Source organism: Narcine bancroftii, chromosome 4 (assembly GCF_036971445.1).
Source record: "Narcine bancroftii isolate sNarBan1 chromosome 4, sNarBan1.hap1, whole genome shotgun sequence".
Classification (NCBI taxonomy): domain Eukaryota; kingdom Metazoa; phylum Chordata; class Chondrichthyes; order Torpediniformes; family Narcinidae; genus Narcine; species Narcine bancroftii.
Window position 1 is genome coordinate 197,570,039 of NC_091472.1, and position 22,592 is coordinate 197,592,630.

The 22,592-nt window shown below is 43.1% G+C and overlaps 1 protein-coding gene across 1 annotated transcript in view; it reads right to left on the minus strand.

The window, feature by feature from the left end:
* The window catches only part of crkl (v-crk avian sarcoma virus CT10 oncogene homolog-like), a 54,469-nt gene extending 34,867 nt beyond the window's left edge, over window positions 1-19,602 (minus strand). Inside the window, exon 1 of the mRNA XM_069933577.1 lies at window positions 18,601-19,602. Coding sequence (XP_069789678.1) covers window positions 18,601-19,386 — 786 coding nt within the window. The 5' untranslated portion in view covers window positions 19,387-19,602. The remainder of the gene's footprint in view (window positions 1-18,600) is intronic.
* Window positions 19,603-22,592: the final 2,990 nt, after the last annotated feature.

The following is a 22,592-nucleotide window of genomic DNA, read 5'->3' on the forward strand; positions in this document are numbered from 1 at the left end:
TAAGAACCTTAAGTACCTGTTTCACCTTGCGTACAAATTCGACTTATGGACAGACCCAGGCAATGGAACTCATTCTGGGGACTGCTTGTATTCAAAAGAGTTTGTGTTGGATAAGAAAACTACAAAATTAATAGCTGGTATGTAACAATATTTTCAGGAGATGACAATATGCTAGACATTTCCATATTTGATGATGTGGCTCATAAGATAGTCAGTTAACTGGAGAGAAGGCAGATCTCAAGATTCGTAAGTGCTGATTCACAAGCAAATAACAGAAATGCTCAACGTGGAAACAGGCACTTCACTGACCCAAATCCCCACGGACAAATTTAACCCTTTTTATTCTCTACACGTTCCTGTAAATACTCCATATCCTACCACTTGGGACAATTTACATTCGGCAATTAACTTATCAAACACCACGTTTTTGGGAATGGGGAAGAAAGAGCAGCTGGGAGAAAGCACATATGGTCATGAGGAAAACTTGGAAACTCCACATGGACAGCACTAGTTTGGATCGAACTAAGAGAGAACAGAATGTTATGCCTTATTGATGGGAGAATTGAATATGTACACAGGAATAAGCTTGGGATGTATCCATTTACAAGAGAAAGAGAATACCTGATTGAATCACGCAAGATCCTATAGAGTTTTGATAGACTCGATGTGGAGGCTTCTTCATGGTTGAGATTCTAGAACCTGAAAGTGACTTCTTGATAGAAAAATCTAGACTTGCTTATTGAAGTTAGATGAAGTGAATTCTATTTTTCTGCAACTTGAGACTCTTTTGAGCTCTCTTCCTCAAAAGATAGAGGGGGTTGGTGAAGGACCGAAGGTTACCATATATTGAGGTTACAATCAGAACAGCCGCAATCTTATTAATTGGTAGAGAAAATTTGAGGAGCCAAATGGCCAACTCCCAATTCAGAAGACTTCAGGCTCAAAAATTTATGTTCCATACTGAACTGATGTGTATGGAATTAAGCCAAAAAAACAATTTTCGAATAGCTCTAAAATAACAGAAGTATAGAATATAGGCATGATGACAGAATCTTTTTCCCTAAGCTGTTAGCTCAAATAAAATTATTTGCTCATGGTAGTAATGCTGCTACTTTGTCAATATTTTCAAAACATGAACCAAAAATAAATGTCATGCCAGAGTCTGGTAGCAATTCTAAGAGCAATGTGCACTGTGAATCAACATCAGCTTTCGCGACCTCCCCATTGTGGGATAACCTGCATTACTGGAAGTTGGATCTATGGCACGGCAAGAATTTGAAAGAGGAAATGTGTCCAAACTCAAATGATAAATGATACTGGTCTCATTTCCAAATAAAACAAACCCATTTGATTAGAGACATCTAATCTTTTTTTGGGGTGGTTGTACTTGTTCCACAACTAGTTCTACAATACTCAAAGATGTCATGAACTCCTTGACAACTAATTGCTTCTTACAATCACAACCATTTACACTACTTGTGCAAAATACAATCTAATAAATTTGTATGGAGAAGATTGGGTTTTGACAGGTGATGGACAAACATTTGCAAGGTTAAAACACCCTGGTTCATTCAACCATGCAACAAGAATTTGACAAACATTCATGCAAAACTGGCAGTTTCTGTTTAACGTCTTATCTGAAAGACTTATCTTCGAACGCAGAAATATCTAGTATTGTAATCACATGGCCAAGAATCTACACTGAGGCTAGATTCACAATCTTCAAACAACTAAGCCAAGATTATTTATTTATGATATACAATTTCAGCAGGTACAGCATTTACGAGCAGGATTAGTGACCCACTCAAACTTGGGAACATTTTCGGAGTTTAGCGGTCAAACAGATGTGACCAATCTGAAGAAGGATACAGCAAACTATTATTTTTCTTCTTTGTAAGTTGTGTTCACTTGTTTTACCCCAAAGAGTGATAGCAATTACCAATTTGAAGGCTCCAATTTCTGTATCAGATAAATTTAGAATAGAGGGATCCATAGATACCCCCCAAGTCTGGTTAATCTGTCCTAAATAGATTAATTTCCTCAAATGGAAAGATTACCAAGTTTACATGCAAGATTTGAAATATTTGGCAGCAAGAACTTGACTTCATGCAACTTCAATTAATGTTTGCAACTGTAACACTGAACATCAAGAGAGGGAGCACAAAAGTGGGAAATGATGCATTATTGACACCCTCAATCAAGGATATTTTACAAACGCCTAAACATCACACCTATTCCAAGAGCAAAAAATGTAAATTGTTGAATAGCCAGAATGCTAATGACTAATGATTTTGAAGAATGGAAAGAAACAAATCTTTTTTACTTGACACAAATAAGAAAGATGTTTTTGGTTTAATCTTACATTCTGCATTGACAAGCAATACTCAGAAGTAATCTGTTCAATATCATCTCAAAAGCCATCAAGAAGAATAAATACCAGCATGTTAATTACTTCCTAAACTCAGAAGCACCACCTGAATCAGAATTGTAAATGAGTGTTAAGGAGATTTCCAACACTGCATGGACTAAAAACATTCCAAGGACAGCATGGGCTTATGGACAAAAATAGATCAATAGCCTAGTTCTGAACTTCAGAATTATTAAACTTTCTAAAATTAGTTCAGTCTATCAATTAGTATTTAATAGAAATAGGACATTAATGCTTTAAATTAGAGTAGGTGGACTGGGATTTCTTAAAATAATTTACTCTCCAGTTTGTTAAATTGACAAATCAATATTTTTAATTATCCAGTACCCGTTAATATAGTGACTAAGTTTAATTTCCTTGCTGGAGATCTCTCTATGGCTATGTGACTGAGTTTTGAAAACATTTTCAAACATGCTATGCATTCTCAGTCTTCTGCTCATATATTTTCAACCAATGGAACACCACAATATCACAGGGAACATGGACAGATATGGGAAAGTAACTCCCAGACTGGTGTTCTTTCCTGTGGGTCATCTAACCTCTACTTAGCACTTCCACATGACAAAAGCAGAAATGAGTGTTACGAACCCAGAGGACTCCAAAACCCAGCAGCAATAGAAATACACCAAGACAATGGTTACTTAAACAAAAGTTCCTTTTAAGTTTATTTAAACATAAAAACAGGATCAAAATTTAACTTATTACTATTAAATTAACCCCCTTCTAATTCTAAGCGCACGTGTATGTAATGTTCAAGAAAGCTCTCTGTTTCACTGTCCAATCATTCACTTCTCACTTCTCCAAGTTCGCCGGTATCAGGCACAGAATTTAACATTTATGAATCTTCACAGGCTCTGGCATCTTCTCACTTCTCCAAGTTCGACGGTCGATATCAGGCACAGAATTTAACATTTATGAATGTTCACAGGCTTTGGCACCTTTCCATTTAAAGTTAAATGGTTACCACTCAGGAAGTTTCTTGTTGGTTTCAGAGAGATATTTGTTGCTCGTTGGGATGCACACAAACTGATTTCCTTCGATCAATTACTTTCACTGTCTTGTTGAAGAAACTTGCCCCATCGTGGGTTTTCCCAAATGATACCCTCTTCTTCCAGGTCACCACAGAATTCCTCTTGTTTCCCTTATTTCAGGAGAAACACCTTAGCCAGTCATTTCCTCTTGTAAGGACGACAAGGGTTTTCAACAGGCTGGACTCAGAACTCACAACCCGTCTTCAAAATAGGGTTTTCAACAAGCCTGCCAGCTTTCCATTTTGCAGCCTTAACTGAATCCGTAGAACTGATTTTTCTCTCTCTCTCTCTATCCCACAAAGAAGAATTTGGTTTGTTCTTTTCTCTCTCTGCTTGTAAAAACCAAGACTTCTTACAGGGCTCCAAAGATCTTATCAGCACTTGAGCAAAGACTTTTCCATTTGCACCTGCTTTGGAAATTTTTTCCAAAGCAGTTTCATGGTCTCTGCAAACTACTAGGAGCCTGAATATCTAGCTTCAGCAAAGCTTTTGCATTTGTAAATGTGTGAAGTGTTACTTTGTTTGTGAAGCGATCTACACTAAACTCCCATAATCTCTTTTCAGATCTATTTATATATAACATACAACCCATAAAATGAGGAACTAGCCTCAAAGACAATGGTTGTGAAGCTGCATTCAATCATAAAACTGAAGGGTTACATTGGCATCACAGCTAACCCTAATGGCATTTGCTACTGCCTAAAATGCCAGATGTAAAGGAATGAGATCAGTTTCATTCAATGTAGTCATGGCAGACCTACATCTTAATTCTAGCTGCCTGCCATGGTTCTTTTATTTACAGTACTTGCAAGACTAATAACTAAATCTGGATCTTAATCTGCAGCAGACAAGTAAACAATAGACAATAGGAGCTGGAGTAGGCCCTTCGGCCCGTCGAGCCAGCACCGCCATTTTACAGATCATGGCTGATCACTACCATCAGTACCCCTTTCCAGCCTTATCCCCATAACCCCTAACTCCTTTGCCCACTAGAGTCTTATCTAACTCTCTTTTGAACATAATCAGTGAATCTACCTCTACCACCCTCTGTGGCAGAGCATTCCACAGATTCACACTTCTCTGGGTAAAAAAATGTTTTCTCATCTCCATCCTAAAGGGCCTACCCTGTATTCTTAAACTATGCCCTCTAGTCCTCGTCTCCCCCATCATTGGGAACAAGTAATCAGACTTCACCTTGTCTATCCCCCTGATGATTTTATATACCTCAATCATGTCCCCCCTCATCCTTCTAAACTCCAATGGATACAAGTCCAGTTTTTCTAGCCTTGCTGCATATGACAACCCTGCCATCCCTGGAACTAACCTTGTAAACCTGCGCTGCACACCCTCTATAGCTAGTATGTCCTTCCTCAAGTTTGGAGACCAGAACTGGACGCAATACTCCAGGTGGGGTCTCACCAGGGCCCTGTATAACTGCAGAAGGGCGTCTCTGTTCCTATACTCCAATCCCCTCTTTATGAAAGCCAACATGCCATTAGCCTTCTTCACAGCTTTCTGAACCTGCATGCTAGTCTTCAGTGACCAGTGAACAAGTACTCCCAGATCCATTTGCTCCTCCCCACTCCCTAGCTTGTCTCCATTTAAATAATACTCAGCTTTCCTATTATTGCCCCCAAAATGGATAACCTCACATTTGCTTACATTGAACGTCATCTTCCATTCAGCAGCCCACTCCCCCAACCTGTCCAAGTCCCTCTGCATTTTCCTGACATCCTCCTCACAACGCCACCCAGTTTCGTGTCATCTGCAAATTTGCTCAAGTTATTAATAATCCCCTCATCCAAATCATTTACATAAATTACAAACAACTGAGGACCCAATACCGATCCCTGCGGCACTCCACTTGTCACATCCTGCCATCCTGAAAAAGACCCGCTTACCCCAACCCTTTGTTTCCTATTTCTTAACCTATTTCCTATCCATGTCAGCACCTTACCTCCAATACCATGCTCCCTGATCTTGCCCACTAGTCTCCCGTGCGGTACCTTATCAAAGGCCTTCTGGAAGTCCAAATACACCACATCCACTGGCTCTCCCAAGTCCACCCTCTTTGTCACATCCTCTAAAAATTCCAGGTTAGTCAAGCATGACTTACCCTTAAGGAATCCATGCTGACTAGCCCTTATACTATTATTACTGACTAAGTGTTCTGCTATTACTCCTTTTATGATAGACTCCAATATCTTCCCCACCACCGACATCAGGCTGACCGGTCTATAATTTCCCATTTTCTCCCTCCCTTAAAAATTGGCACCACAACAAAATGTGAACACTCATTTATATATTTGTCCTCATATCTGCCCTGTTAAACCAAAGAGCAATAAGCAGCACCTATTCGATTTTGATAATTTCAGGATCACTTAAGAACTCGATGACAGCAATGGTCTAATGCAGGAAAACAAGGCAGACAATTTGTGTGCCAAGTTTCAAAAAGAGCAATGCGAATGATAAGATCATTTCAATTGTGATATTTAATAAGGGATAAATATTAGCCAGAACATTCAAACAAGTTTTCTGTCCATTGAAGAACTACAATGCAGGCCAAGTGACCACTCTGAAGCACATGCTCATTTTCTGGATGACCTGGATCTTCCATTTGCCCACTCTGACTGACCGACCAGGACCTCCTGTATATTATAATGAAGTCTGAAGATTGAAAAACAGCATACAACCCCTGTCTGGCCAAGTTGCAGATGTGATAACAAAATGTACAACCGGCCAGTTCTCCCATACACGGACTTGTCTTTAATTATCACAACAAAGGACTGACTCAATATTCTTACAAATTTGCACTTCAGAGCTTTTGGATTTTCTCCACCTCCTCTCAGTACACTAACAACCAATGTACTTGAACAGCTCACCACCACAGCTAACTTGGCCTCACCCCGTCAGATATTCATTTTAGCTTAAACATCCCTTCATACTCACTCAGCAGCTTAAAATTAACTTAATTTCTTTCTTTCCTTCTTCTTAGGAAGGATGCTTGACTTGAAATATTAAACTTTCTTTTTCCACATAAGCTGCCTTATCTGAGGGCTTCCAGCCCTGCTTTTGTTTCACATTTCCAGAATTGCAAGTTTTCTGATTTTCACTTTGGGATAACTATTTCTCTACAAATAGTGCCATGGTTTTTGTTTAAACCTGTCCTCAAGATCAAATCACTCTTGTCCACAGTCAACTTAGTATAATAGAGCATAGAGATATGGCACAGAATTCTGGTGACGTCCCAGTGGGACTTCAACTGGCAATCTTCTGAATCAAGAGCATTACCAAATGAGCCACAGGTAACACAAATAGAACCAACTCTTTCACCTACCTGCATACACAAGAATATGGGAAAATGATGTGTTGGAAGGACACTTGATTCTCAAACTGTAATGTGAGCCTCTACATAAAATTGCTCACTTGTTACATTTGTAGTTCATAACCTACCAAATCAAGGAACTGGCTCATCCAGCATTCTTGTGTTTTTACTTAAACCAAGAAAATGAGTGGTGGTATAAAACTAACAACAAAATCAAAACTGCTTATTCAATTTTTTTTTCCTCCAGGAACATCAATAGTAAGGTCCGCATTTATTGACAAAACACAATGTTGAAGAAACTCAGCAGAACAAACTGTGTATATTATTTTGAATACTGATGAAGGGCTCAAGGAGTGTTCATGAGCGTTTTCAACCTCTCACTGCTGCAGTCAGAGGTTCCCACTTGCTTCAAAGAGGTGCCCAAGAAGAGTAGTATGAGCTGCCTCAATGACCATCACCCAGTAGCACTACCTTCCACTGACATCGCTAGAATTAACAAATATCTAAACAAAGATCCAGACCACTGAAATTCACCTATTGCTCTTTATCGACCACAGCTCTGCCTTCAATACCATTTCCTCAGTGGTGGTTAAGAAGCTACAAACTCTGGGTCTCTGTACCCCACTGTGCAACTGGATCCTTGACCAGTGAATATGAATTGGAACCAATGTCTCCCATCTCCTTCTCAATGATTATCAATGCATTCCAAGGATGCGTGCTTAGCCCATTGCTCCACCCATTATACACCCAGGACTGTGTGGCCAGGGACAATTTCAATGCTATCTACAAGTTTGCCAATGACACTACAGTTGTCAGCAGAATCACAAACGGCAATGAGGAAGTATACAGGAGGGAGGTAGAGCAGTTCTTTGAGTGGTGTAACAACTACCTTGTGCTCAACATGAGCAAAACCAAAGAAGATTGTGGACTTCAGAAGTCCGGGGAACATAACCCAGTCCTTATTGAAGGCTCAGTAGAGGAGAGGGTCAATAACTTCAAATTTCTGGTGTCAACATCTCTGAGGATCTGTCCTTACAGCCTTCATGCTGATACAATCACAAAGAAGGCCCGCCAGTGGCTATACTTTGTGAGATGTTTGAGATTAGGTACGTCACCGAAGACTCTTGAAAACTTCTACAGGTGTACCGTGGAGAGCATTCTGGTTGGTTGCATCACTGTCTGGTATGGAGGCGCCAAATCTCAGGACAAGGAAAAATTCCAGAGAGTTGTTAACTTGGCCTGCAACATCACGGGCACCAGACTCCACTCCATCGAGGACATCTACATGAGGCGGTGTTTTAAAAAAGCAGCTTTTTCCTCAAAGGCCCCCACCACCCAGACCGTGCCCCCTTCACTCTGTTATCAACATGGAAAAAGTACAGGAGCCTAAAGATGAGGACCCAGCGGCGCAAGGTCAGCTTCTTCCCCACGGCCACCAGATTCCTGAATAATTGATGAACCTAAGACACTTCCTTACTTTTTGTACACTACTATTTTTATTTATTATTATTGTTGAAAATGGTTCATAATATGAATTTGCATAAGATGCTGCAACACTGAATTTTGTGACTTGTTCATGACAAATTCGGATTCTGAAGCCTGAAAAGTTGGTTATATATTTTTTATCTTTGCTATATACAGCATCTAATAGCCTAAATACACCTAGGATTGTCTGATCTCAGAAGCTAAGCAGGCACAATTCTGATCAGTACTTGTGGAGGGGAGACCACCTAGGAACACCAGATGCTGTTAGTTTCCATGAGGGGCACTGGACAAAGGGGCAATAGTGGAATCTTTACCTTTAAAGTACACTGATCTTTACTTTTTACTTCAACCACGGGGTCTGGAGACTTTCGTGTTTTACACATTTATTGTCCAACTTTAACTGCCTTTCAAAAACAGAATTTCAACAGCATTCATAATACCTGTATGTATATTTATCTACACCTACATCCTACAGATTAAAGTCATGGTTAAAAATTATATACTTTGATCTGCTGCATGAACAGGCAGGGTGGTTAAGCCAAAAAAAAAAGCACAAACCAGGCTGTTGGAAGGCATTCACAGAAATGAATGAAACAACAATAGGGACCACAAGGTCAGGGAATTCACACTGCTGAAATAAAGCGATTTCAAAGGTTTTGTTCCATTATGAGGTATTAGAGAAGTTACATGAAAAACAATAACTAGGTGGGTGCATATTTACAGTAAAATGTATTTAACAGTTTTAATGTGCAATAAAAAATAGGTTTTCCAGGAAAATGCATCTGAAAATACAACCCATCCCTGAGGGAGGAGATTAACATATCAAGTGCCTCTGATTTGAGATAACTTTAGAATTAAAATCCTGCTCAACTGTTAACCTGTCTTCGATCTATTAAATACATCTGGTGCACATGATGTCATTAAGTGAGCATTCACTAGAATTTAGTAGACTGGGTGCTCAAGGATTTTGGATTAGGTGAAGACCAAAATCATTAGAGACTGACAACAAACAGAGGCTATATATAATAAGCTAAACCTGAGACAAAGGATTCAGAAAGATAAAGTGGAAATTGAGCAAAGTGTAGTGATGAAACATTACAAGTCTAAATAAATGTAAATAGGAGGACAACTAGGTGACAAAGTAATACAGAATAAGTATCCACAAGTATTTAAGTTGATTCTTCTTTGGCTTGGCTTCGCGGACGAAGATTTATGGAGGGGTAATGTCCACGTCAGCTGCAGGCTCGTTTGTGGCTGACAAGTCCGATGCGGGACAGGCAGACATGGTTGCAGGGGAAAATTGGTTGGTTGGGGTTGGGTGTTGGCCATTCAGTTGTGCCAGTTTAATCTCTGTCTTTTGGACACAACCATTTTAATAATGGTGGTTGTGAGATAATCAGTACTTCACTGTGTCATTTTCTGATTATGCTCTGCTGGTTAAATTATGAGCATATAGAATGCTACATTCCTTACAGTGACTACACTGGTCAATTCTAGTTTGTATCGTGTACTGCTCATCATATTTGATCAACACCGGAAAGGTGCTTTGTTTGAAGCATTCTTAAGTGACCAGAGACGTACCATATTTTTATGCATATAATGCATGTTGAAAGAACATGCACAATTTATAGTGGCCATGGGAAAGACGCGCCAACAATTTATAACGAGTGTGGGAATGTTATAGCCAGCGTGAGAATGTAATAACAGCAATGAAAGAACATACACAATTTATAGTGAGTGTGGGAATGTTATAGCCAGCATGAGAATGTAATAGCAGCAATGAAAGAATGCACACAATTTATAGCAATCGTGGAAATGTTATAGCTAGCAAGAGAATGTAATAACAGCAATGAAAGAACGTACACAATTTATAGTGAGTGTGGGAATGTTATAGCCAGCATGAGAATGTAATAGCAGCAATGAAAGAATGCACACAATTTGTAGCAATCGTGGAAATGTTATAGCTAGCAAGAGAATGTAATAACAGCAATGAAAGAGCGGGTACAATTTATAGCGAGTGTTGGAAATTTTGAACTTGGGAATATCTTTGTACTGAATGTATGGTATTCGTATAAACTGGACATTGTGGCTGGGGCACTGCATCTTATCAAACTTAATTGCCCAAACCCATCCCTGAGGGAGGATATTATCTGATTTGAGGTAACTTTAGAATTAAAATCCTGCTCAACTCTTAACTTGTCTTCGATCTATTAAATTGGTTCCTCTCCAAAATTTGTTAATGTGTTGCACCAGGATATCATCTATATAAATGGACAATTGACACCTCTGAGGGAAGTTGATTGTGTGTTAAATTTGAAGATTAACTGTGGCAAATACTGATATGTATTGTCTCATGTCCCATTTAAAGGTAAATTTATTTTGTCAGTTGGAAATTTAAGAATACTACACACATGCAGTATATACATGTGTGCATTATATGAATTTCTAATTATCTATCTATCTATCTATCTATTTATTTATTTACTTACACAATATATGATTTACTGCATGTTATATACACATGCGCATTATATGTGTATTATGAGTGAAAATACAGTACTGGCCTGAAAACTGGTCAAGCAGATCAACTCATTGACCTAAACCGGTGGTTCTCAACCTTTTTCTTTCTATTCACATACCACTTTAAGTAATCCCTATGCCATTAGTGCTCTGTGATTGATTAAGGTGTATGTGAGTGGGAAGGGAAGGTTGAGAATCATTGCTCTTGACCAAATTGTTATTGAAATACTTTGCTTAAGAAAAATTGTCATTGGCCCATTTCCTTTGGAGTTATGAAACTGAACAGTGTTTTCAAACTTTTTCTTCCCACCCATATCCCACCTTAAGCAATCCCTTACTAAGCACAAAGCATCTATGGCATAGGGAATACTTAAAGTGGTATGTGAGTAGAAAGAAAAAGGTTGAGAGCCACTGACCTAAACCCTTAACAAACCTCCCCCCAACCAACAATTGAGCTGCCTCCTGAAATTCACTCACAATTTCAGCCAACTTCTATAATTCCTTTCTGCTAGGTTACATTACATGAATGTTTTCCTCTACACGCTTCACATTCTCTAATTCTTTCCTTCTGCTATCCAGGCATATTGTGAAGCTTTTCATGGGTGAAAAAGTCTGGAGTAGTTGTGATGCAGTGTTGCATTCAGAAATTAAAATGTAATTATGTTTTCCTAAGAAGATAGGTTTAAAGACCCCTGGTTTGGTTGTAATTTCTATGACCAGGGTGAGCAGTTATAGTCTCTTGATTTTAGTCGATCACTTCCAATCTTTGGAAATCTGGTGGAGGACAGGTATGGGCAACTAGGAAAGTTCGATAGGTTGCACTGAGCCTTGGCCAAAGGTGGCCTAAAAATCCTGTCAAGAGGTTCATCCATCCCACTTCTTTCGCTTTATTTGCCATTCTTAAGTTCTTTCCAGAGTTAAAACAAATAAAATCCAGCTTGCAATCTTTACCATCTAAAGGGGAACAGTAAGTTGCAGCAAAACACAAGAAAACTAGATAATTATAGATGTACACAAAAATGCTGGAGAAAATCAACAGGTCATGCAGCAGTCACAGGAAGGTAAAAGGCAGTAGATGTTTTAGGCCAGAGCCCTTTAAAAGAAAAATCTCAAAAATAAAGTTTAAATTCATTATCATCTGACTGAAAGTACACAACCAGACAAAATAGTGTTTCTCCATATCATGGTGTACACACCTGATTACCATGTGTTGTGTGTCTATATGAAGATGTAATTTAAAACAAAAATAAAGGTTTGGAAAGACATCCGAATAAAAATGTGTGGGTGGGGGGGGGGGGGGGGTTGGGGGAAGAGGGAAATAGAGGCTAGCAGGTAAGAGGTAACGGATGGATATAGGTGCAAGGATAGGGTTAAAGACACTGAGAAGTGATGGGGAAAAAAAGGCAAAGGATAGTTATTTGATAGAAGTAAGGGTGTGGGGAGCTGGAGAAAGGGAGAGAGGGATAAGGAAAGAGAAAGGATGAGGGGGTAATTAACAGCAATTCAAGAAGTTGATATTGATGCTGTTGGGTTGGAGACTGCCAGATGAAATACAAGGTGCTGTTTCTCCAATGTGTGGTTGCTTAATCCTGGCAGTTCAAGGTCATAGGCAGACATGTCAGTGTGGCAATATTTTGGAACTAAAGTGGCCAATGATCTCAACAAAAAGATCTGTCTTCATCCAGTCCCACTGATATGAAGAATCTGGACCATATCTCTGTATATAGTTAACTAAAGATACAAGAGCAGTCAAATACAAAGATGGAAACCTGCAGGCCCACAGTAAATTTGTGTCAACAGCAATTCTCCAAAACAACTACTAAAAAGTTACTCCACAGGCATTTATCTGTCGTAAGTTTCCCTTTCTACTGAGATTATTATTCCAGGCCCCTTTCTAAGCTGCTTCAATACTTGTTTCCACATTATAGAAGTGCAACAGGCAGCTGAGGCACAATCCTCCTTTTAACAGCTGCAGCCATATCAGAAACAAACCAGGGGATTGATTTCTGGTATTAGATTGGAACTGCTTCTCTCAACATCTCACACAAGAATGTTGGACGTTGCAGATTGAAAAATTAGGAATCATCTGCCCCAACCAATATTTAACCAAATTAACTTTTCATATTAGTTTTAAGACGCTCAGGTTTTTCTTTCTGAAATACCTACCAGAAGATAGACATTTTTGCCAGGAAAAGTATCTTAAAGTTCACAAGGCCTCGCTGGATGAATGCAATTAGGCCATTTTGAGGCCAGATCAAAAATAATATGAATAGGAAGGAGAATGCAGATGCATTTCATGTTTCCAAATCTTTCTACAGTAAAACATATGGTATCCGGAATTCAAGCAACTGGCAGCCTCAAGCAACCAGCTAAAAAAACTCTTGGGGAATAAATTAATAGATACTCTGAAGTAACAAACATTTGGTGAAGATGGAAGCAAATATTCGGTCAGCAGAGTGTCTTGGTCGTTTGTGCTTTGTTTGTAAAAGCTGTTTGAATAAAGTTAGCTGTGGCCAAAATGAAGAGATGGTTGATGCCACCCGCTCACAACATGGGTGACTCTCTTAAAAGTGTCTCCTTATCCCTGCTTAGTAAGAGTCGCCCCAGTCAGAGGCTTTATTTGTAAACTTTGAAAGGGGGAGGGGTTATAATTAACTACAATTTTATTGTTCATCTTTCAGGAGGCTGTGGAGGTTTATATATTTGTAAAAGTTAAATTTGTTCAGTGTAAGTACAACATAGTATTTTCATCTTTTAAGCTGTTTATTCTTAATGTAGGTGTACTAGTTAGGCATGGAAAGAGTAAGTCTCAAGCAACTGGAAAATACCAATCCCCATGGGTGTCGGATACGAGGTTTTACTGTATAATGCTGAATCAAATCCACTTCCCCATTAAAAAGCACAAAATTCTAGCCTATTACGTAAACATTCCAAAGGATGCACAAGTTTCTTCACACCTAACTTACATATGCTCCTTTCCTCCATTGGACAAACTGTACATTGTTGGAATGACGTCTTAGTGTAACAGTGTAAAGCTTTCCACTGATAATCTGATGTCACAAACTCAAAACTCCAACAATTTTGTTCCGCTGACCCCTTACCAAATGAAAGCATTTAACTCCAAATATTCTTGGTTGAAGTACGGCAAGTCACTAATCTCCCTTGGATGGCAGATACAAGACTAAAACTAGCATCAACCAATATTTAAGCAAATTAACGATTCATATTAGTTTTAAGATACCCAGCTTTTCCTTTCTGAAATACCTACCAGTAAAAGTAACAATATTCACAAGACCTTACTGGATGAATGCACACTGTGCATAGAGGTTTTGCAGGTTAGATCAATCATAGCAACAGATTTCTATGATATTCAAATACCATACAAGCTAAAATAAAATTTAGAATTAAGAAGATAGCACAGAATTATAGATTTATTTACAGACTAAATCCCATTCAAACATCAGATCCATAATATATCAATGATGAGTGACAGGAACTTACCAGACCCACAATCATTTTTCTTAGAAATGAAAAATGGTCAACACAGATGAAGTTTATATGGCAATGCCAGAGGATACAAAACTAATGGAAAGCCAATTTGCGAGAAACATTAAATGTCAATATCCATGATTCCTGCACATCTAGATGATTTATGCAGGAATAGACCAGGAAGAAACTCTTTACCCTTCCAAGTTAATGCACTAAAATTATGCAAGTCTTAGTGCAACTTAGAAACAAAGAAATTATGATGAGAATTTATGCCAAGACACTGAAGTGAAATAGCTTCATAATCAATTTAATCAAAGCCTTCCGTACAGCAGTTGTCTATTGCTTAATGAAGATTCCACATAACTGCCTTGTAATCACTTCATACATACAACTTGCAAAACAACAAGCTTCCATTTACCAGAAGACAGTGAAGAGAAAAATTCAAATTAAGGGTCTCCCTGAAGAGCCACAAATGTTTACATTTGCACTACCAATTCTGGAGTGGCAGAAAAAAAAATTGCTCTAGTGTCTGGCCTATCAGTATGAGGCAGATTCCAAAAATCACTTCCTCTCACCTATACTATTCATTGACTGGCATTCACAGCCAAAGTGGTCTGAATCACAGAACATGTAAAGGGACCTTTGGACCATTCTGTCTGCGCTGATAATCAGGCATCCATTTACACGAATCCCACTTTATTCTCCCTACATGTCCAGCAATTTCTGCCAGATTCTTCCACTCATCTACCCACTAGGGGCAATTTTCAGTGGCCAATTACCCCAGCAACTTTCAGTTATTTGGGATGTAGGAAGAAACTTGAGCATCTGGAGGAAACCCATGTGGAAGTACATGAACATCACAGAATGAATTCTGATTGGTTGAACTGTGTGGCAGCATCTCTACTGGCTGCACCAATGTGACATCCTGTAAAATAAACTACAACAATGTACCCCTCAAACATTGAGGTAGTGAGATAAATGCAATTAATTTCAGTTAATACCCAACTGAAACTTTCCAGAACTACCCTCTACAAACCTTGTGTTCAATCTCAATATACAAGCAGGCAGCAATCATTATATCGATCATAAAGCAAGACAGAAAATGCTGGAAATACTCATCAAGCTAGGTCACACCTCTAATGAGAATATTAGTTTCAGGTAAATTATTATTCTTCCCCCCACCCCCCTCAACATTTCAGATTTATTTCAAATTTCTTGCATCTGCTATATTTTGCTTTTAGTTTGAAAAATAATTCTGCAGAACATAGAATGCTACAGCACAGTATAGGTCCTTTGGACCTCGATGTTGTGCCGACCCTTATATTTCTTTAAAAAAAGTACTAAACCCTCCCCACTCCATTACCCTCTATTTTTGTTTCAACGTGCCTGTCAAAGAGTTTCTTAAATGTCCCTGATGTTTCAGACTCCACCACCACCACTAGGAAGGCATTTAAAGCACCCACAACTCTTTAAAAAAAAAACTTACCCCGATATCTCCCCTAAACTTCCATCCCATAACTTTGTACATGTCTTCTATCGATTCCTGTTCCTGCCCTGGGAAACAGATGCTGGCTGTCCACCTTAACTATGCTTCTCTTAATCTTGTAGACCTCTATCGAGTCTCCTCTCATCCTTATACGTTCCAAAGAGAAAAGTCCCTGCTAACCTTGCAAATCTCCTCTGCATCCTCTCCATAGCTTCCACATCCTTCCTATAATGAGGTGACCAGAACTGAACACAGTATTCTCAAGTGTGGTCCAGAGATTTGTAGAGTTGCAACATGACTTCTCTATGTCTAAACTCAATCCCCCTATCAATGAAGCCAGCATCCCAGAGGCCTTCATAACTATCCTATCAGTGACTTGAGAGATGTATGGATTTGAACCCCAAGGTCACTCTCTTTATCCAACTCTTAAGTATCAACCATTAACCCTGTACTCAGCCTTCTGGTTTGTCCTTCCCAAATGAATCATGTCTCACTTATTCAGATTGAACTCCATCTGCCACTTTTCTGCCCAACTCTGCATCCTATCTATATCCTCTTGTAACCATCGACAACCTTCAGCTCCATCCACAACTCCTCCAACCTTCATGTCATCTGCAAACTTACTGACCCATCCTTCCACCTCTTCATCCATATATCCATAAATCGCAACAAGCAGGGATCCCAGAACAGATCCTTGTGGCACTTCACTAGTTCTCAACTTTCTTCCTACTCGCCAATTTTATATCCACACAACCAAAGTTCCACTGATCCCATGCTTCAGAATAGTTTCTCAAATTCAAACACAAACTATTCATTAACATAAACCCACATCGAACTCCAGTGGATGTCAAAGAAATGTGAACTGCTTCAATAAACCATCCAGTCCATGCCTCAAATCTAGTTTTTCAACCTTTCACCCATCTTCTGTTTTTCCCTGCCTACCTAGTTCAGAAAGCATCTTGTCTGATGCCTTAATCTGAAATATTTTATCACACAACATAAAAAACAAGGCACATATTCTGCCCTTCAATAAGGAGACGATTGATCTTTATCTGTCATTTTCCTTTATTAATTTTATATCTGTCGATTCTCTTAATGTCTAGATATTTATTGGCCATCAATCATCAGATTTCTTTCATGTGGATGTCCCATCTCAACCCACTCCAAAAAAGAAACAAGGTTCTAAACAAATAGCATTACCTGAGCACTGAGAATGTTGTAAAAACCAGTTTAAGCTCAACTCCTTCTTCCTAAGCTGGTTGAAATAACGTTTGGAGTTTATTCTATATTACTCGTGAATCTAAAAGGAGTTCCATCAATTCTTTTCAGCACCTCTGAATTGTTGCACATTTGAGACTGAAATGTTTTTTTAAAATGAGCAGAAATTATAATATACCCAGTGTAAATTCATCAATTGACAGTACAACTTTCCTCCTGTTGTTTTGAATTCCAACTTCATTCCAAATTCCTTCCAATGCTTTTTGAAATAGTTTTTACAGATAAAAGAGAACATAGTTGCCCATTGCTTTATTTACAACCATAGACTAACTCCATCCTGGAAATATGAGGCCAAATTTGGAGTATTGCGGGCAGTTTTGGTCACTTTAACAACAGGAATGATATCAATAAAATTGAAAGAGTACAGAGAAGATTTACTAGGATGCTCCTGGACTTCAGGAACTGAATTACAGGGAAAGGTTAAACAGGTTAGGACTTTCATTCCCTGGAGTGTAGAAGAATGAGGAGAGATTTAATAGAGGTATACAAACTTTATGAGGAAATGCAAGTAGGTCTTTTCCCTCAGCGAGGTTAGGTGAGATACGAACAAAAGAACATGGGTTAAGGATTAAAATGGAGAAGTTTAGGGAGAAATTCTTCACACTGAGTAGTGGGAGTAGCTGCCAGCTGAAGTGGTGAATGCAGGCTCAATATTTAAGAACACAAGATATTGGAAGGGAAGACGGAGGCCGGGGGGACAGGGGCTGAGGGAGGACGGGGGGGGGAGTGGAGAGGGAGGCCGGGGGGGGGGGGAGAGGGAGGCCAGGGTGGGGGGGGGGAGTTAGGCCGGGGTGGGGGGGGGGGAGTTAGGCCGGGGTGGGGGGGGGGGGGAGAGTTAGGCCGGGGTGGGGGGGGGGGGGAGAGTTAGGCCGGGGTGGGGGGGGGGGGGGAGTTAGGCCGGGGTGGGGGGGGGAGTTAGGCCGGGGTGGGGGGGGGAGTTAGGCCGGGGTGGGGGGGGGGGGGAGTTAGGCCGGGGGAGGGGGGCCTGGGGACGGGGGCCTGGGGAGGGGGGCCTGGGGACGGGGGCCGGGGGACGGGGGCCGGGGGCCGGGGGACGGGGGACGGGGGACGGGGGCCTGGGGACGGGGGACGGGGGCCGGGGGACGGGGGCCTGGGGACGGGGGCCTGGGGACGGGGGCCTGGGGACGGGGGCCTGGGGGCCTGGGGAAGGGGGAGGGGGGCCTGGGGAAGGGGGAGGGGGGCCTGGGGAAGGGGGAGGGGGGCCTGGGGAAGGGGGAGGGGGGCCTGGGGAAGGGGGAGGGGGGCCTGGGGAAGGGGGAGGGGGGCCTGGGGACGGGGGCGGGGGGCCTGGGGCGGGGGGCCTGGGGACGGGGGCGGGGGGCCTGGGGACGGGGGCGGGGGGCCTGGGGACGGGGGCGGGGGGCCTGGGGAGGGGGGCCTGGGGACGTGGAGCGAGGTCTGTGGGCTAGGAGGGCTATTCGCCCCCATCCATAACTTCCTCTTGAGACTGTTCTCAGTAGAACAATTAGTGAGTTCCTCTTGCCGGAATCTGGGCAGATTACAACCGAAGAGAAAGGATGCCCGATTGCGCGCCTACCTCCAACGCCAAGGCAGTCTTGTCGTAGGCGCAGGGAACTCTCTTCTGTATGGCCCTGGCGTAGACGGGCCCGTTCTGGGTGGTGGGCAGCGGGCTGGAGCCGGTGGACAAGGGGCTGCTAGTTTGCGGCTGGGCGTAGGCGTGAGCGGGCTCGGGGATGCCGTAGCTGCTGGAGTTGCGGTAGCCGGAAGCCTGCGGCAGCTGCTGCTGCGGCGCCGACTTGACCACCACCTCCACGTAGGGCACGGGGATCATGCCCAGGCGCCCGTCCTTGTTGCGAGCGCTCCACCACTGCTCCTCGGGCTTCTCCACGATCACCAGGAGCTCGCCTTTCTTGAAAGGCAGGTCTTCCACGTCATTGCCCGGGAAGTCGTACAATGTCCGCACGTACTCGGCGCTTTCCTCGCCGCCGGGCCCGACCACCAAGACGTGGCCCGGGCCCGAGGCCTTGCCCAGCGAGGCGGGCTGCCCCGCCACCCTGGCGGCCGGCTCGATCAAGGTGGTGGTGTCCAGGTAGTGGATCTTGTAGAACTCGAGCAGGCCGGGCAGGTGCTCGAACTCTTGGTCCCCGATCTTGAACTTGCCGGGCAGGCTGTTGATGATGTAGTGCGACACCTTGGAGTTCTCCGACACCGACAGCACATAGTCGCCCGGGCAGGTGGTGCTGTCCCGCACCAGGAACGTGCCGTGCCGCTGGCCCTGCAGCTTGGCCTGTGCTTCCTGCCGGCTCAACTGCCCGAAGTACCAGCTCGTCCGGTCGTGCGATTCGAACTTGGCGGCGGCCATCGCAGCGCAGCGGGGCCCCCCCGGCTTCGACGAGCACAACGGCAGCGAGGGGGGGGGGCCGTCCACCGCCCTCCCCACCCCGCTCAGCAAGCGCGCAGCAACACCACGGACGACGGCGGCTTCTTCTCGCACCTCACAGGCGCCTCCGCATGCCGGCTGCCTCGGCACGGCCTCCCACTCGCTTCCCGGCCCGCCCGCTGCATAAGATGGCGGCCGCGCAGCGCTTCGTTCTGGGTGCCTTGGGCGACGCGTGACGTCAGGGCGGCGGGAAGAGCGGGGCGGGGGGCGTGACGAGTGTGGCAGGTGGCCGTGGGCCGGGAAAAACGGCACGGCCGGAGGGCCTGAATGTCTGTGCCAAAGCCAGTGCTGGAGCCCGCTGGAAGACCAACGCCACACCCACCAGAGAGGACTGCCGCCACTCCAGAGGCCGGAGCCACGGCGGACAACACCTGGTGCCATCCAGATGTACCATATATATTGTAAGGGCAGGCAATGATGTGACTTGTAATGAAGTTGGTCCAGCTGCATTCCAGCATGTCCTTCATCACCTGAAAAACTTCCAGTTCCCTCAACTCCACCATCTCACCCTCACCATGAAAATCCAGTCTCTCCACACCTCAGCCTCACCATGAACATCCATTCTCACCACCCCTCACAATGAACATCCATTCTCACCACACCTCAGCATCACCATGAACATACAATTTCTTCACAACTCACCATCACCTTGAAGATCCAATCTATCCACACCTCAGCTTCACTATGAACGTCCAGTCTCTCCACACCTCACCTCACCAGGAAAATCCACTATCTCCACACCTGACCCTCACCATGAACATCCAGTCTCTCAACAACTCACCCTAATCATAAACATCCAACTCTCCACACCTCACCCTCTCCATGAAAATACAATATCCTGACACCTCACCCTCAACAAGAACACCCAGTCTATCCACACCTCAGCGTCACCATGAACATGCAGCCGGACCACACCTCACCCACATCATGAACAACCAATCTTTCCACACCTCACTCTCACCATGAACATCCAATCTCTCCACACCTTACAATGAACATCCAATCTCTCCACGCCTCACCCTCACAAGGAACATCCAGTCTCTAAGCACCTCACCCTCATGATGAACATCCAGTCTCTCTACACCTCACCCTCACCATGAACATTCAGTCTCTCCACAACTCACCTCATCATGAACATCCAGTCTTTCCACAGCACACCAAAAACATGAATATCCTGCCACTCCAAACATCAACATGAACATCCAATCTCCCTACACCTCTGCCTCAACATGAATAAGCAATCTCTCCACACCTCGCCCTCACAATGAACATCCAGTCACTCCACACCTCAGCCTCAGCATAATCAACCAATCTCTCCGCACCCACCCTCACTATGAACATCCAGACTTTCCACACCTCACCCTCAGCAGGAACATCCAATAACTCCACACCTCACCCTCAGGATGAACATCCGGTCTCTCCACACCTTACCCTCACAATGAACATCCAAACTCTCCAAACCTCATCCACACCATGAACATCCAAACTATTCACATCTCATCCTCACCTTGAACAACCATTCACTCCACACCTCACCCTCACCAGGAACATCCAGTCGCCCCACACCTCACCCTCACCATGAACATCCATTCTCACCACCCCTCAAAATGAACATCCATTCTCTCCACACCTCACCATCACCATGAACATCCAGCCGATCCACACATCACCATGAACATCCAGGCTCTCCACACCTCACCCTCACTAGGAACATCCCATCTTTCCACACCTCTCCCTCACCATGAAAATCCAGTATCTCCACACTTCACCCTCACCATGAACATCCAATCTCTCCACAACTCTCCCTCAGCATGAACATCCAGTTTCTCCACATTTGACCCTCACCAGGAATAGCCACACTCTCCACACATCAAACTCCCCATGAATATTGCATCCCACCATAACACGCCTTCACGATGAACATCCAGACTCTCCACAACACCACCTCACCATGAACATCCAGACTCTCCACAACACCACCTCACCATGAACATCCAATCTCTCCACACCTGTCCCTCATCATTAACATCCGGTCTCTCCACACATCACTCTCACAATGAACATCCAAACATTCCACACCACACCCTCACCATAAACAACCAATCTCTCCACACCTTTCTCTCACCTTGAACATCCAGTCTCCCCATATCTCACTCTCATTATGAACATCCAGTGTCTCCACACCTCACCCTCACCATGAACATCGAGTCTCTCCACTTCTCACCCTCACCATGAACATCCAATCTCTCCACACCTCAACCTTACCATGAACATCCAGTCTCTCCACACCTCACCCTCACCATGAACATCCAGTCTCTCCACAACTCCCATCATCATGAACATCCAGTCTCCCCACAGCGCACCATAAACATGAATATCCAGCCGCTTCACACATCAACATGAAGATCCAATCACTTAACACCTCTGCCTCAACATGAATAAGCAGTCACTCCACATCTCACCCTCAGCATGAAAATCCCAATACTCCACACCTCAACCTCACCATTAACATCCAATCTCTCCACTCCTCACTTTCACCATGAACATCCAACCTGTCCACATCTCACTCTCACACTGTACATCCAAACTCTCCACACCTCATCCTCACCATGAACATCCAAACACTCCACACCTCATCATGAACATCCAGTCTCTTCACACTCCACCCTTACCTTGAACATCCAGTTGCTCCACACCTCACACTCACCATGAACATCCAGTCTCTCCACACCTCAACCTCATCATGACCATCCAGTCTCTCTACAACTCCCCTCATCATGACCATCCAGTCTCTCCACACCTAACCATAACCATCTGATCCACACATGACCATTAACATCCAATCTTTCCACACCTCATTCTCACCATGTTCATCCAATCTCTCCACACCTCAACCTCACCATCATCAACCATTCTCTCGACACCCACCCTCACCATGAACATCCTATCTTACCACACCTCACCCTCACATTGAGCCTCCAATCACTCCACACCTCACACTCACCATGAACATCCAGTTTCTCCACACGTCACTCTCAAATTAAACATCCAATGTCTCCACACTTCACGCTCACAATGAACAGCCAATCTCTCCACACCTCAACCTCACCATAATCAACCAATCACTC